The sequence below is a fragment of the Lacerta agilis genome, chromosome 2 (assembly GCF_009819535.1).
Source record: "Lacerta agilis isolate rLacAgi1 chromosome 2, rLacAgi1.pri, whole genome shotgun sequence".
Taxonomy (NCBI): Eukaryota; Metazoa; Chordata; class Lepidosauria; order Squamata; family Lacertidae; genus Lacerta; species Lacerta agilis.
In genome coordinates, this window is record NC_046313.1 from 21611356 (window position 1) to 21624921 (window position 13566).

The 13566-nt window shown below is 45.0% G+C and overlaps 1 protein-coding gene across 1 annotated transcript in view; it reads right to left on the bottom strand.

Annotated features, from left to right (window-relative positions):
• Nucleotides 1-4182: 4182 nt before the first annotated feature.
• LOC117040847 (regulator of G-protein signaling 9-like) overlaps nucleotides 4183-13566 on the bottom strand; it is a 49312-nt gene continuing 39928 nt past the window's right edge. The window contains exons 13-17 of the mRNA XM_033138895.1: nucleotides 13424-13538; nucleotides 12731-12819; nucleotides 11950-12088; nucleotides 9713-9801; nucleotides 4183-4784 (exon numbers count right to left, since the gene is read on the bottom strand). Coding sequence (XP_032994786.1) covers nucleotides 4646-4784; nucleotides 9713-9801; nucleotides 11950-12088; nucleotides 12731-12819; nucleotides 13424-13538 — 571 coding nt within the window. The 3' untranslated portion in view covers nucleotides 4183-4645. The remainder of the gene's footprint in view (nucleotides 4785-9712; nucleotides 9802-11949; nucleotides 12089-12730; nucleotides 12820-13423; nucleotides 13539-13566) is intronic.

The window sequence follows — 13566 nt, forward strand, 5'->3', positions numbered from 1 at the left end:
TGTTCAGGTGACGTAGATTCAGAGCTGAATGGCAAAGCCAAAGCTGCTGGTGTAGATAAGTTGCTGGTGGAATGAATACATGAAGACAGATGGGAGAAAATATGGGGAATATGAATTTATACATGGCCTTGATATATACCAATAAATGAAATGGTGCCAGTTATGTTGGTGCAAGCCGGCAGGAAGTGATGTTTGATAGCAGGTACCAGAGGATGATGATCCAGGAATTAATCAGCGGCACTCTAATAACCTCTAGCAAAATGGCTTGATATTTTATAAGGTATTTGCCCTGGTTGTTTATCTTTATAAAAATTGTGCCATGTACCATATGTAACAAAAGACTTGTGACCGATAAAAATGTGATGGAGCCAACCCTATAATTCTGTCTAACTAAATAATTGCATTCTCCTGCGAGTGCAGAATTCTCCTGCAAGTGCAAAAAATTTCCGCCCCCCTGCTTTCCCCTAAGTCTGCTCTGGGTTCCCCCGCCCCTGCAACCCAGCAGAGAGTTTGGTTGTGATTGTGGGAGTTGTTCTGTACATGCAATGATTTAAGTTGTATGCAACCTAAAAAACAATAAAGTATTCAACATGACTATTTGTTTCACTGGGTGCCATTGCATTTTAAAGAACTAACTCATAAGTGCAAACTCTAATGTGGCTTAGTTCTGTGTCGTCATTTTTCTAAAGTGAAAAGAGGGAGGCTTCAAAGTTTAACTGATAGCTGATTATCATGTTGAACAACAGTTCAGACTACATGAGCCATTAATGTCTTCTTTTGAGAACCATCTACGGATGGGGAGATTGCCTTTTTTAGTATTGCCATCCGTCTCTGGAACTCCCTCCACCAAAAGATCAAAGAAATGCCTTCTTGGGTCTCATTTCGGCATCAGGTTAAGACTTAATCTGTGCAACAAGGTTCCTAACTGAGCTCCATTTTCAAAATGGTTTGGTTTGGTTTTTTCGTGTTTGTTGTTTCCTTGACTGCTTTGTAGCTATCTAATTTCTTTGTTTGTTGAATTAGACATGCTGAAGAGAAGTGGTCAACAAACCCTAAACCAAATATAATGGAGAATACATAGAGGAGTAGTCCATCAATCAGAGACAGAATGGTGTGATCTTGCACAGATACTGTGCTTACATTGCAACTACTGTCAGCAATTGTCCTTCAGGCGTGAGGTGGGATGCCTTTCAGGCTGTCTCCTCTTGGGGAATGGATCCAAGCGTAACTTCACTCTTTTGACTAGATTCACTACACGCTTTGCAGTAGCAAATTGTGCTCCCAATAATTTTGTGTTGTTTCCCCACCACCACCTTTTCCTGCCATGTGACTGTGGGATAGAGGAGCAAATAGTGGTGAGGTTGAAATCAGCTTCCCTTTATGAAAGCTGCATTCCTATGCCCACTTACTTAGAGTACGTCTAAGTACAGGTGCATAGCATTGGGGTGTGTAGACTTAGGATAAGGATGTAAATGAGGAGCTTCTGGAGACTATTAGGTTCTGTATTGCTACAACACAGCCAGTAGAAGGCAGTTTTAGAAGATGGTACCTTATGATTAAGACATGTAGCAAGACTTAATGTCGACAAATTAAGTAGAAGCCTACCTAATCTGACATTATCTTACACAATGGTTTTTCAAGCTCTCTCGAAGCATTAGGAATTGACGTATGCACTATTCACCAGTATTTTAGAAATGGAAAACCGATTCAAAATGGGACAGAGGCAACACAGTATGAACAAATGAAAGACACACGGAAGAGAGGCAAAAGACATGACAGACAAGCACAGTGATGGTTTTGCTTTCTAGTTTTATTTGACCAGAGGAGATAAAAGAAAGGAAAGATGAGGAATCAGGGTGAGAAAGAAAAACAAAGCAGTATTCTGAAAATCCACTGGAAGCCCACCGCTTCTTAACTTAACTAGACGTGAAGCCGATTCCATCTTGGGCATTTAACAGAAATGAAAAGCAATGACACATATACATGCATTGACATATTTGCCACAAGGAAAGAAAGATGGAAGACAGCATGAGCTTAGAGGCCAACAACAGGCTTACAGCTCTGTGGTATCTTAAGCAGTTTTCAAACTTTCTACTGGTGAACTTGAACTCTTCCACACTGAAGGCCACCTACTCATTACAAAGGGTTCTAGGGTACCTTTTGGACATACTGAGTGGAACTCAGCGTAGTACAATGGGGTATTTGTACACAGAAAGAGGTCTGCTCATGCAACCAACCCTCCAGAGCAGATTTACGTGGCACAGTGGAAGGAGAGGGGAGACGTCCCGTTGGCTGAGCAGACGTCATTCCATGCACACAACTTAGTTGAGTCTCACCCACTATGTCCTTGGCCTTGCAGTCATCCCATGTAAACGAATAGAACTACAATGCATCCAATGTTCTTCTGTCACTGTACATTGCAGGGGCACGTCAACCATGATGGGCATGCTGTTTTAAGAAAGTTTGGCTGCCACTGCTGAAGTTACCCCAAGGAACCTCAGAACACAGTTTGAAACCTCTTGCTTCAGGCTATTCTGTTGTTTCCATGTTGGCCTCGATAAACAAAGATGCAGGACAAGGTATTGGGGTTTCCTTTAACGAGCTAATCTCCATAGTCGCACTCAAACTCAGAAGCGGAGCTAGCTGCTCCGCACCCAGAGGGCGTGCATGCTGTGCACCCGGGGGGGGGCGAGCATCCCAGGGGGGCAGCATGATGTCACCTCCCCAGGGATGACACCTGGGGCCAGGCCACACCTATTGCACCCCCCTTCCTCCACCAGTGCTCAAACTTGAGTGCTTCAAGGGATCTGCTTATGAAATAAATGCTTAAATTTACAGCAACGCCCCTTGGCTACCTTTAGACTTCTTTGAGCTGGTAGAAGCTGTCACTCCTAAACTGCTTTTAATATTGCATTTGGGGGGGGGTATTTTCCTCACAGCCTTTTCGACTGTGACGTTCTGCTGCCACTGTCAGAGTGATTCCCAAAGTTTTGCTGGCATTTTGTAGGAAATGATGAAATGCAGTGATAAAGGAGAGAAAAACTGCAAGCAAGCCCAGAGATGGAGCAGACATAAAGATATATACATACAGCGGAAATAACTTAATGGGGAAAGAGATGAGTAGGAGGGAGTCCTGATTCCATTCAGTGCCCATAATTCTGGATTTTTTCGAACACTTCTTGATCCAGACTTATGAAGCACTGAACATTTAAGGAAAAAATGATATTGCCATTGTTTTGGGATTAGGGTTTTTTTTTTTTGGGGGGTGGGAGGAGGCAAGCATTTATGTCCTCCTGACTATGCCCACGAAGGAAACAAGAGAGGCTACATTTTGTTCAACACTCCGTCAGTCATACGACTCACCCGTCTTCTTCCTTTACAGTATGGCAGCCTCATGCTTCCCACATGTGCACTCCTCTAAGTATTAGGTTCCCATCTTTGGGGAATTTCACAGCGAATAAAACCAAATGGGACTTGGAGCTAGGTGGAGGAAAACGGATGTTCTCCATTGGTTAGCATACCCTTTAACAAAGACCCTAAAGAACATAGGAAGCTGCCCAATACTGAGTCAGACTATTGAGCTATCTAGTTCAGTATTCTCTACCCTGATGGACAGCGGCTTTCCAGGGGACACCTCCAGCCCTGCCTAGAGATGTTAGGGACTGAACTTGGGGCCTTCAACATGCAGAGTAGAAGCTCCAGCCCCCAAGCTATGGCCCTCCCTGTTAGAGCTCAGAATCCATAAAGGACTTCCCGTCCCTATGACCAAGTTACACCCCGGCCAACTATACTCCTATTCTGCTCAAGCGAATATGCATTTGAGCAGACATCTACTTCAGATTGCTTCGGAAATGTGGAATGCATGTTTACATGCACAAGACCACAATACGTACTGCTTGTTAATTCGTATGGGCCATGCGGCTGCTTGGTTCCGTGCTTAACACCCACAAATACTGATCAGAATACCTAATCCCCAAGCATACCCTGAAAAGAGGGGGGAATAATCTACCCTTTGCTGATATTTAACCGTCTGAACTGTTTGCATGGCAAGGTGAGGGTGCCTGAGCTGTGTTAAGCAACTGGAGTATGCAGCCTTATTTAGGATTCCTCAACAGCGCCTGGAAACCAGAATAAGCCCTGCCCTGTGCCTCATAGCACACTTTTTGCTGCGCCTCCCCCCTCCATCCTTTGCAGGCGCGGGAGAAGAGGGAAGCCAGTTGCCATGGTATCTAGATTTCTGAATATTTAGAACTGGGAGGGATGTTTCAGGCAGTTTATAGAAAACATTGTTTCCTTGGTTTGTTTAACACACACACACACACACACACACACACACACCCATTTGATATGGGGAAAGTCACTGTGAGGCTCACATGGCAACTTCTGCCATCTGCGTTCAACGATTCCACCAGCGATGGCTTATGAAGTGACACTACTATGGGCGCCATGGCAACAACATGCTGTGTTGGAAAGGAGGGATGGAGAGCACAGAGAAATGTTTCGTATAATGACGAAGCACCACTGCCACCTGCAGGGAGGAGACAGGAAATGCAGCTCTACATTCAGCCAACACCCTCAGACTCTGGCCTTTTCACCAACATCTGAGCCCTACTTAGCAGGCGGGGGCTCCTGCTTGAGCTGGCTTCTACGATCCAGCTTGCTCATAACCTGGGTGATCCACGTTGGCTGCTGCTTCTTTCGCCTTGGCTTCTTCCTCCATTTGCCTCAAGATGACGGGGCTGGGGCTGGAGCGGAGCTGCCGGCGAGCAAACGGATTATTAGAGCTAAAAAGAAAGCGGAGGAGAAGGCGGTAAGGGGAGGGTCGTTGTGTATGACAGTGGAAGGTGGACGTATCTGAGGGTGTCTGCGGAGGCAGAAAAACACAGGATTGTCGAGAAACCACATCAAACCCAGCTCTGCACCGATGGATTAATCAGTGCCTGTTTACAACACAAATTGCCCTGGGATAACATGCCGTAAACTCACTTACTTGCCTACACAGACAGGGGGGATGAATCAGGGGTTGAATCAAACTGCTCTGGAGGGTAGGACTCGAACCAATGGCTTCAAGTTACAAGAAAGGAGATTCCAACTAAACCTTTCCAACAGGGAGAGCTGTTCGACGGTGGAACGGTCTCCCTCAGGAGGTTGTGGACTCTCCCTTGGATGTTTTTAAGCAGAGGTTTGGTGGCCACCTGTCATGGATGTTTTAGCTGAGATTCCTGCATTGCAGGGGGTTGGACTGGATGACCCTTGGGGGCTCTTCCAACTCTGCAATTCTCTGTTGCTATAAAAGGGAGACAGCAAATGCTGGAAAGGTCAGAGATTCTTGCCTTTCATCCCAGGGCTGGATGGGGGACATGTGGCTGTCTAGATGTTGCCAGACTCCAACTCCCATCAGCCCTAAACGTTGGCCATGCTGGCATGGGCTGATGAGTTGGGAGTCCACAACAACTTCTGGAGTGCCGCAGGGTCCCCATCCCTGTCTCAGGGTTAGAGGTAGCTCCACCCTTTCTGTAGCATATCTGCTGCATCTACATCGACGCTCCACACTTTCAATGGCAAATGTGTTTGCTGTGTGCACATCAAAAGGAGAGCAAGATTTCCTAAATCAAATAACATGACGTTGTTACTCCTTTGGCGCTGCTGGTCTCAGACTCAGGATGGCAGACTCTGGAGAAAGATGAGCAGAGAGACGAGAAAGAACGGGAGAGGAGGCTGCAACAGATGGAAGCCTCCCTCTGAACTCATCTGGTTCTAATGTTGAGACAGGAGAGAGCACTGTCAAGAGTCTCAGGAGGACTCTGAGCTGTAGCTTGGGGTGGCCGAGCAGGATTCAGATAGGGAGGTGAGTTCGATGCTTTCTCCCATGACAAGGCCGTGCCTCTGGAGAAGGAAGGTCTGCCTTAAAACTTGATGGCTTGGTGTGGGAAACTTGTTGGGACAACTTCTCAGCTCCTGGGTAGCCTTGCACTTGTTACCAACCCCGGACTCATGAACCCTGTCCCTGGCTTCTAGATTGGGCTCATCCCCACCAACCCTTTGCCTTGTGAGATCTTCATGACCGCATTAGCTCATTTCCTGCTGCCGCTTTACTCATGCCTTAATAAAGATCACTTCCTTGCTGTTTTGTTTTGGGGTGGCAACCAGGACACATATAAAGCCTTACACGGCTCAGGACCTCAACACCTTAAGGATCGCCTCTCCCTGTATGAACCGACCTGGACCCTGCGCTTATCATCTGAGGCCCTTCTCTGTGTCCCCCATCCCAGAGAGGTTCAAAGAGTGGCAACAAGAGAACGGGCCTTTTCTGTGGTGGCTCCCGATTGTAGAATAATCTCCCCAGAGAGGCTTGCCTGGCGCCATCACTACATGTCTTTAGGCACCAGGCAAAAACATTTCTCTTTACCCAGGCCTATGGCTATTAAGTAATCTATGGCCAGTGAAAGTGTGAGGAAGTGGACTGTTATTAAGATGACTATTTGATTATTGGCTGTCTGTATGTTTTTATCACTGATGTTCTGTAATGTGTTTTTAATATTGTACACTGTCCTGAGATCTTCTGATAAAGGGCAAATATATAAGTTGAAACAACAACAACAACAACAACAACAACCCACATTTTTGAGCAGAGATCTCTGATGGGGAAGGTTCAGAGTACTATAAAAAAAATCCAAGTAGATAATCTGAAAATTATCTAGGATAGCCAGCAAGGGAGCATAGTAGAAACAGCCTAGAATTCCTTGATAGGATAGGTCTGTCAACAAGCTTGAGATAGTGACCTTTAATTGTTCTCTCTGTGTATGTATGTGTACTTTTCAAGACCTGTCCCCCAATGTAAACCCCTTCCTAAGATATAATTACTGATTCTACAGATACGTGCTCCCTAAATCCTAAGCAAAACATTTTAAAAAGCAAGTGCTTCTGTTATTAATGCTAGCAATCAAACTCCATTTGGGAGGAACAAGATCTCTACCTAGATCTTCAACCTGCAAGTAATTTCAGAGATATATTCATGGCTGAAAGATGGTGGCGATCACTCCCTCAGCTTTACACACACCTGCTCTGTGCCACCACTTCATTCTGTACCTGCAAATTATTCCAAAGTGCAGTTGAATGCTGTCTGCATCCTTCTGGTTATATGAGAAGCCTTTTCAGAAGCACATCACAGTAAACACGACAACATTTGCAATTGCTACTTGCAACATTGCGCAACATAGCAGTGTTTGAAAATCGCATTGGTGGCAGCCAGGTATTTTAGAGAGCTGCAGGCTGCACACACTTCAGTGTTCAAGTATGACTGGGCTTAACTGTCCAGGGGTCCTTTACCTTTTACCTTTACACCTTGGGAAAATGCAGATAGAAGCTGGTGACACTTTGGAACAGGCATATGAAATTCTCTTTGTGAGACTTTGGTAATTGGGAACTATAAATATAAAAAAGACCTAGACTAAGTTCCATCTACCTCCCTGACACACACCAAATGACAGTGTGGTCCCAGAATAAGAGAGCCACATCCATTGGCTGGGTGGCGGGGGTGGGGAGGCAACATTTTGACTAAGGTCAATGGGATTATTCTGGAGGATTGTACCATATAAGGGAAGAACACGCTACTGCTATGAATGAGATATCTTGTTCATTTCTCAATTCAGGATTAAAAGGTTGTTATGTGAATTGGTAGGGGGCAATACTTCTAACAAAGGAAGTCTACAGAGGATGACCATTTTGCGTGGGGGTCCCGTTTCCGGCCCCTGTGCACGTCAGCAGACTAGGTATGAGCATCCCCACCCCACATACAAAAGGACCCGTGCATTGGCAATCGCTTGGATGAGGACTATGTTGACTGGACAACTTGAGAGGCATCAAATCCACTTTAAACTGCCATGTGTACACAGCCTTTATGCACTTAATGAAGGAAACTCTGGCCTTGCCACAACAAACACAGTTGCCACATAAAAACGGAGCAGTCCTAAAATATAAAACACTCAAAAGATTATACTCAGAGTATTCAAACACATGCTTAATCTGGGTTCCCTAGAATCTGGTTTTGATTAAACCACGGCAATTCTCTGTCTAGACAAATCTTATACATGGTAACGCTGAACTCTCTCTCCTGCTAAGAGACAGAACCCAAGACTCACATTCTTAGTTCAGATCCAAATGTTACCAAGCAGGGAGATGAGATTGATATCTAGTCCTCTGAACCCTTTGTTAATTTATGGGAAGCCACATTGCCCATTCTAACTGCTTTTAACAGAGGAATATAACACATGTTTCCATTTGTGTGTATACACACGGAAGTAAGAACTGTGTCTTAGAACAGGGATGGCTGCCAAAGAGCCACAGAGCAAGGGAGGGGGCTCAAATATCGCTGACTTTCCTCACAACCTGTCCGAAGACTAGAAATAAGTCCAGTTTGGGGATAGCCCAGGGAAAAGGGTAGGGAGAAGAAGCAGGCAGGAGAAGTGCTTATTCATTGGGTGATATATTTCTATGTTGGTTTTCATAGCAAAAGGCAGCTTATCAGCTACCTTCTGTGTCTACTGCTTCTTCCCTTGATGTAGCCCTATGTCATTCTACACTAGGGATGGGGGGGGGAGAGAGAGAGTTTGATTCATTTCGCATTTAAAGGCGAATCTACCTAATTCACGCTTTCTGGAACTCAACAACACCGAAAAGCAGCCACCTTTCGAAATTCTCACTTCTTGTAATCTTGCATTCAGAAAGTGGCTTATTAAAACACGCACGGCGAAAACAGCATGCAAAGAATAAATAAAGCCCTGCTGCAACAGCAACCAAAGCGGTAGGGAGTGGCGGTGGGGGGGGGGGAGAGAACAGTTTTCATAAAGAAGCAGTCCGGAATATTTCAAAAGCTTCCTCGAAACGAGTTGCCTTGTTCTGCCATCTGAAGCAGCAAAGGAGGAGGGCGGTTTGAGGGAACCGTCCCTTAAAGGTAAAGACAAACACGTCCTTGAAAGAGAAACTGCATCATGTTATTCACCTGTAGGGTGAGCTCTCAGCTTTGCAGTTGCGTGAGAGATGCACATTCCAGAAGGCAGAATGCAAAGCCACCCACTAGTCTTGTCTTCTGCGCCGCATGTTGGCAGGCTGCCTGGCCTTTGGGAACCCCCTGTTTCTCAGTCCCAGCCGGCCCCTTCTATAACGTGAGGATAAACCTAACAGGCCCTACTACACAAGGATGCTAGTAAGGATCTCGAAAACACGCCCGTCAAGCTGCCTGGGAAACCACTCAATGGATACACTACTACTGCTGCTAATATTAAACAACTCTTCTTATTGCTGATGCTCAAAAAAACCAGCTTCAGGAGCCTGCAAACGATGCTTACCATAGGATGGTTTCCATGACAACCAACAGCAGTGCAAGGTACAGCTGTTTCTGTCCGAGCTATGCTTTAAAGAAAGAGGGGGATGTGGCACATGCTAGTGGCCAGAGGAAACTGCTGTTAGGGCAAAAGGCTTTTCCGCAAATAGCCATTCCTTCCTGGAAGCGAAGCATCTGCAGAGTCACAGACAGCTCACGTCCAAAATGAGGTGTTATCTGTCTCTGAGCTCGTCCCCCCCCCCACCATGAAAAACCTACTTTAAATTATGCAAATGCCTAAATCACAGTAGTTTTTGCTCAGGCCCCCAGCACTTTGTGCCCTCGTTAAACCAACAGCAATAACCTGCAATTAAACCCCAACCAGCTTGCCTTTTCTTCACGGCGGCTTCTTGCGGCACAACTGCCTTGGACAGTATTTCCTTGTATATCGGAGACTTTAAATAGCGACCGAACGAATCCTACTGGGGAGAAGGAAAGGGGAAACGGTAGTTATAGATTACAAGCATCCTAATTAAATCATCTTTTCTTACAGCTGTTTAGGAGTCAAAGAGGCGGGGTGGGGGGGACGTGCAAGGGAAGAGGATAATGTCGCCCAAGAGCACAACAGAACATCTCTTCTCCACATTGCATATGTATTATGAAAACCACTGGTTAAATTAATGCCCGGGTGGTTAGAAATCTGTGGCCAGAGCACTCAGTAAAAGATTGGGAAGAGGCTCTCATCCTAGGAAGGAAAAAAAAAATCACATAAGCTCTCCCTTCTTCAAGTGTGCATTTCAGCCAGTCAAAGCCAGTGAAAGGAAATGGGAATTGTATATTAAAGGGTATATATGCTATGCATCCTTGAAAGGGTATGGCCTGATATACCTCGAGTCACCCAGAGCTACTATTATGTAAGCACCTTTGCAGGGCACATACCCTAAGTGTGGTGGGATTACCTAACTGAGATTGGAAGAGGTTAAGATGTCCTAACACTAGACTACTTGCTGCCGTTTGGGCTAGATGGCTTTCTGGATTCTTAAATCTATTGGATCTGTTATTCTTGTAATGACATGACATGAATGAGGTTGCACTGCCACCATCTGCCCCAACACATTTCAAATCACATTATCAAACTTGCTAAGGGTGGGGTGGACAAATGTTGTGGTTAAGCTATTTCGCTTCCTCCATCCATCTCCTGTGTCAAGCTGCAGTTGGTGTCAGCTGAAATTAAGTTTCCTGTGGCTGCATTACATTTTCTGAAAGCACACTAGGTAGGAGGCTTTAAAGTATTCTGAGAAACCTGAACCCCAGAGAAATAAGTTGACTATTGAACCAAATGCTACCTTCGCAACCTTCTTCATTTGGCCACTGCTTCTGTAATGTTATGAGGTCAGCCAAACAGGAAAAGAGGCAGGTATGCCTTCATCTGAAAAAGAGTGCCCAGGGGTGGAAAAGGGTGTGTTCGCACATAACGCTAAGCCTTGTTTTAACCATTGCTTGCTCAACAAACCACAAGTCATCCCATAGACGGTGGATGAAGGGCCATAGCTCAGGAGAAAAGCTGCTTTACACCTGAAATCTCAGAGAGCTGCTGTCAATTAGTTTAGAACCACGCTGAGTTAGATGGACCAACGGTTTGAAATGGCATAAGGCAGCTTCCTACATAGATGAGCAAACAGTCATGCTTTGTTTCCCCGAAGCTTTGTTTGTTTTTCAGTTGCTCCAGCCTTGTGCCTCTGCAGCTTAGCAAGCATCTGAGGTACGGTGGCCAACGCATGATGCTAAACCATAGTTAAAACGAAGCCATGGTTTTTAAACCAATACCATACCATGGCTTCACATAATGGATTTCATTAGAAAACAAACCATGATTAGTCTGTTAGACTGGGTTCTAACAAGTCACAGTTTGGCCAACAAACCATGGGTTTGCTTTAAGGTGCAGACCAGGCCACTTTATAGGAAAATGCCAGAGAAATTAAGAACTGCAGATCTGTTGTGGCTTTATGTACAAAAGATCAAAGCTATCCTATTTTGTATTCTAATTTCAAAAATACTTCCATTGCATACATTGGGCATTCTTAGATCTTACATAATTTCTGTCTGCATAAATAGTATATTAGTTCCTTCTTCATCAAAGCGTAGCTTTGATTATTTTGCATGGCCAAAATAAGGGCTGAGTCAGCCCCAAAAGGAGATGTCCCAAGACTGTCACTAAAAAATTATTTCATGTGTTTACTTCAAACTTCACCAGGGTAGATTCGGACAATGGGCCAATACTGCTTTTCTCAAGAAGGCTTGGGTGGGAGTGATGGCGATGCCACTTGGTTAACTGGGAAGAAGAAGAGGAGTTTGGATTTGATATCCCACTTTATCACCACCCAAAGGAGTCTTAAAGCGGCTAACATTCTCCTTTCCCTTCCTCCCCCCACAACAAACACTCTGTGAGGTGAGTGGGGCTGAGAGACTTCAAAAGAGTGTGACTAGCCCAAGGTCACCCAGCAGGTGCATGTGGAGGAGCGGAGACACAAACCCGGTTCACCAGATTACGAGTCTACCGCTCTTAACCACCACACCACACTGGCTCTCCAGCAAGCCGGAATTAATAAGCAAAAAAAACAACAAACCTTCTTCATCAGCATATAAATGTGAGTCTGTGCAGCATCTAAGACATAGCGATGAGGGTGTTTGAGGCCTCTGACTGTGATGCCCATAGTGGTGCCGTCAATATTGATCCAGCGCCTTGCTCCAGGTGCCAAGAAGGTCCTGAAATTGAAAATGAAAATGAAAATAATGTGGATTAAAATAAAGCTGGGGAAGACAGACTGTAGGGACATACTTCCTGTTTAAGGCAGCTCTAAATGTTCTCATGTCAACTGACAGAAGCAATTCTTACTCTTTGACGTGAACAGGTATCGCTAAAGGTCTCCTGTATCTTGGACGCTGTGCGTATACCTAATGATGTGCAGCTTTAATGCCACCAGTCCTTGACTGGAACCACTGAGAGTCTTTTCAGCGGCTCCGGCTGACATTTCACTTAGGATATTCGAAAGACTCCTCAGTGCAAAAGTCTCAGACCATGTAGCTAGCCTTCCAGGGCTAGAAAGAAGAACGTTCGGGGCACTGCTTATTGCTGGCAAATGTGATTACAATCATATTCTTAAGATGAATTCATGTGACCCTTGTTTCCCCCCCCCCCCATCTATCATGTGGCAGAGATCTATGTGCAACTAGGTCACATGAAGACTTCTGCATGGATTTACCAGTGCTTTGAAAATCCTACTAAAAACATGAAAGAAATTGCAACTCGGTGTTTCGTTCATTATTATTATTATTTTTACAAAAATTGGTACAATGTAGGAAAAGGACACGAGGGAAAGTTTTTGTAACGCCATATACTGTGCTCACTTGTAAATTTCTTCAGCTTTTTCTTTCACCTTGGATTGGTCTCCATACTTCAGATCTTCACAAGCTTCCCAAAATCCCAGATTCCTCCCCTGAATTAAAAGAGAAAGGAAAATAATGCTGCGTGATATATAATATTTTAAGTCAATAGCCTAATCGGCTGAATGTGATTCTAGTGTGGTGATTCAAATGGGGACGCTGAATTGCTCTTCTAGAAGCAGGTGCAGAGATTTTCTTATTTCCTCCTCATGGAAAGTTTCCCTTCCCAGAATTCTCGCTTTTGCACAAATGTCAGAAATACGGGAGCTTTCTCTGTCTTTGTATCTGGGCATACGACTTCTTGCCCTATTTATTTGTGGCCTTGCAGACACAGAGAGGATCTACAATATGCAAAAAGCTTTGCGTTTCCAAGCCCTTTTAATATATCACAGCAGCCCCTTTGTGGTGGCAGGCTTCGTATAGTTTTATGTCTTGAGCCAATTGGATGGCTTTGTAGGTGCTAAGCCATGGGCAAAAGCTATAATGGACAAATTTGTACTCTGCACTGTTACCTCAGGGCACCTCTCCCTACTGTAAAGGGAGAAAGGAAACGTTTTTTTTTTTTAAATGAGATGCCATGTGTGACATCAAAGTCCTCCAGCACTTTAAAGAGGAGCTAGAGAGGGTGGAAAAGCAGAGACACAATTTCACACCCACCGCTGAACTCTTCTTCAGGAACAGCTGGAAGTTCTGGCGGCCTTTGGGATCCCTCATCAGCTCACTGAAATTGAAGGCCCATCTCTCCACTCGTGATTTGGTGGGGATTTCCACCCTGCGAAAGTTTAATGGCAAAGAAGTTG